General features: G+C 35.0%; 1 protein-coding gene across 3 annotated transcripts in view; it reads left to right on the forward strand.

Annotated features, from left to right (window-relative positions):
* LOC107758718 (myelin transcription factor 1-like protein) overlaps positions 1 to 3,040 on the forward strand; it is a 105,471-nt gene that overhangs the window by 64,472 nt on the left and 37,959 nt on the right. For all 3 annotated transcript variants that reach the window (XM_016576518.1, XM_016576519.1, XM_016576520.1), the window contains exon 11: positions 2,532 to 2,785. In XM_016576518.1, the coding sequence (XP_016432004.1) occupies positions 2,532 to 2,785 (254 nt within the window). The remainder of the gene's footprint in view (positions 1 to 2,531; positions 2,786 to 3,040) is intronic.

Here is a 3,040-nt window from a genome sequence, read left to right on the forward strand (position 1 = left end):
ATATATATATATATACAGTATATGAACCACAGGTGTAGTTCATCACTTGAACTATAAACTGTAAACTACAGTCTATGTCGTTATTTGCTGAATCTATTGTTTTATGATTTTAAACTACATTTATTTCCAATATAATTCAATAAATGTCGCTTGGTTTGATGATATGTTGTCCAATAAAGCAAATAATAAGTCTTAATCTTTCATATACTTTCTGTGGCCGATGTATGATCATTATTATCACTATGACTCTTGAACATTTGACAATGTTAAGGTCTGAGAAAGCTATAATGGTTGGCAAGGAACTAAACCCTGTTAGAAAAACCTCCGAGATCTTCCTTCACTGTATTTCTGAGGTATGGAAATGTATGGAAATCATCTGGAGGCAGATGCATAATGAATGAGGCAGTTTAGGCAAATCAAAGTCTGGATTTAGGGCTGCTGCTAATTGCAATTCTGTGCATAAGACTGAGATTCCCGGCCATGCTTTAATGACCAGACTGGAGGGAGAAGATAGAGTAAAAGGAATGCAGAAGAGAGAGAGATAGAGAGCGATAGCAGTAGGACGTCCGGTGGGAGATGTCACTTTGATGCCCAGCTGGTGGTTGTGGCTCATTGTGTCTTTTGTCAAATTGCAGAGAGTGTCTCTCCGTCTCTCACCTACATCCCGACACCCCCCTCACCACCCCATCATTTAAAATCTCCTCATAATAATCAAAATCATCATAATAAACAACCCTTCAAGCTCTTCAAAGGGATTTGACTACAGGCCACTACATCTAACATACTGAGTTTCTATGCTTTCTATTTTACAGTATGTTTACTTACAGTGTACTTACAGTACTTACCCCAGAACGTACTGAGTAATATAAGGTGACTACCCTGTAAAAAAAAAAAAAATTTTACAAGAAAATACGGTTTCATTCTTTCTACTTCAAATGCTTAATTCAATGTGTGACTTGCCATTTCTTTTTTTGTAATTTGTGAAATTTACTAGCAATTTCTGAGTGTTTCAAAGTAAATCCTATGCCATTTTTCATGTGCATGGGTTACTGTTAGGTTTAGGGTTGGCTTTAAGTTATTAGCATTGTATTGTAGCTACTATAGTAAGTACATAGTTATTACATGCATAACACTTTATTTTAAGTTGTCATTTTTACATTGTAATTACTCAAATATGTACTGAGTAATATTAATCAACAACATGTACTTACTATATAGGGTTAGGTTTAGGGTTAGTTGCTTGAATTATGCATAATTTACTCGTATTACTGTACATGTGTAAGGACCTTGTAAAATAAGGTGCTACCTCTAAATGTCCTCTTCAGTGAGGTAATGGGACACCAAGTGTGGCTTGACAAACTTTTGGACTGAAGGAATTATTTGACATGAAATACAGTGCATCATGACAAAATGGCTTTTGTCTTTCTGTGTACAAAATGCATTAAAGTAACTGCATTTTGTGTCATGAAATCCGTCCAGTCCATGAAATTAGTCAGGCTACACTTGGTGCCAGATAGAAAAGAGTTTGTCATATTTGCACAAACAAGAGAACCATATTATTGCTCAGTTGTGTGACATACATAGCCATTTCTATGGGTTTTTGGATAATGGCCAAAATAATTTGTTTCACAACACTTTCAATGTGAAATGAGCAGTGAGTGGCACTTAAAAGCATATTCAGTTTTATCAGAAACGATTAATGTGAATCTGGCAATGTTTTACTACACTGGTTGTTTGAAAATGAAATGTCCGTTGAGTGGCACTAAAAGGTTAATGCTCTATCATGTTTGAAAATAATGTGCCCCTTACACTAAACCCAACCCTAACCCTAACTGGTAGTGTTAACAAAAGCAAAAATGCATTTGCTGAAGTATTCATTCCATTTCTTATAATAGGCTGAAACAGTGGACTGTAATTAGATGGAATTCTTTCCTGGCCACAGATTCATAGTATACTGAATAATTGCATGAATATGTTAAAATACTTATTGCTACAGTGTATATACTAAAAAATAGTAACATATATATGTAACAAAACTACCAACTACCAAAATTACTAAAATATAACTGTAAAATGAAAACAGACAATATAAAAATAAAAACTAATTCAACCTATTAATAAATGCTATAATAGTATCTCAATAATAGTTTCAGTATTTCCCAGAACTAAACTAAAGTTAAGTTAAAAAAAATTACTTTTGCTGTAGCAGCTCTGAATATGTATAACAATGTAATTAGAACTAAATTAGAACTGCACCATCAATTTGTATTTATTTATTTATTTTTAATGTAAGCTATAAACATTTAATTGCTCAGGCTTTTAACCAACCCTAGAGGTTTTATTATGTTTTTTGTATTGTGCATTTGTCATGTACAGCACATTGGTGAACAGCTGTAGTTTTAATTTCTAATAATTGAGAAATTAAATACTAAAACAACAAAATGTAGACCAGAAATGTATTTTGTGAACTGTCCCATACGTCTGCACATATAGGGCTTATGTTAATGTCACTGCTCTGTGTGTCCCGTCAGCGAAGCGCTACTGCAAGAGCTCCAGTTCGGCGAGCAGCACCACCAGCAGCTACGGGCCCAGCAGCAGCAGCCTGAGCTGTGGAGGAGGAGGAGGAGCGAGCAGCGCCAGCAGCACCTGCAGCAAGAGCAGCTTCGACTACACACACGACATGGAGGCGGCGCACATGGCTGCTACCGCCATCCTCAACCTCTCCACCCGCTGCAGAGAGATGCCACAGAGTCTGAGTCGGAAACCCCTGGAGATCTGCACGCAGGTACACATCTGGAGACCAAGCATGTCAACACTTGAAATAACAATTTAATGTCAAGATGATAGAAAGATAAGAAATATATAATATAATATAATATAATAATTAATATTATATAATATAATATTTCCTCTCTGAAACTGATTTTAGGGGCATTTTTTATAGGGAGATATTTGTGTTAACCTTCAATGAAATGAATTATTTTAAATAATATATCAGTCTATATAATTATGGCTGTTTATTATTTGAAAAAAAAAAAAA

Source organism: Sinocyclocheilus rhinocerous, unplaced genomic scaffold, assembly GCF_001515625.1.
Source record: "Sinocyclocheilus rhinocerous isolate Xijiao unplaced genomic scaffold, SAMN03320098_v1.1 scaffold2882, whole genome shotgun sequence".
Lineage (NCBI taxonomy): Eukaryota > Metazoa > Chordata > Actinopteri > Cypriniformes > Cyprinidae > Sinocyclocheilus > Sinocyclocheilus rhinocerous.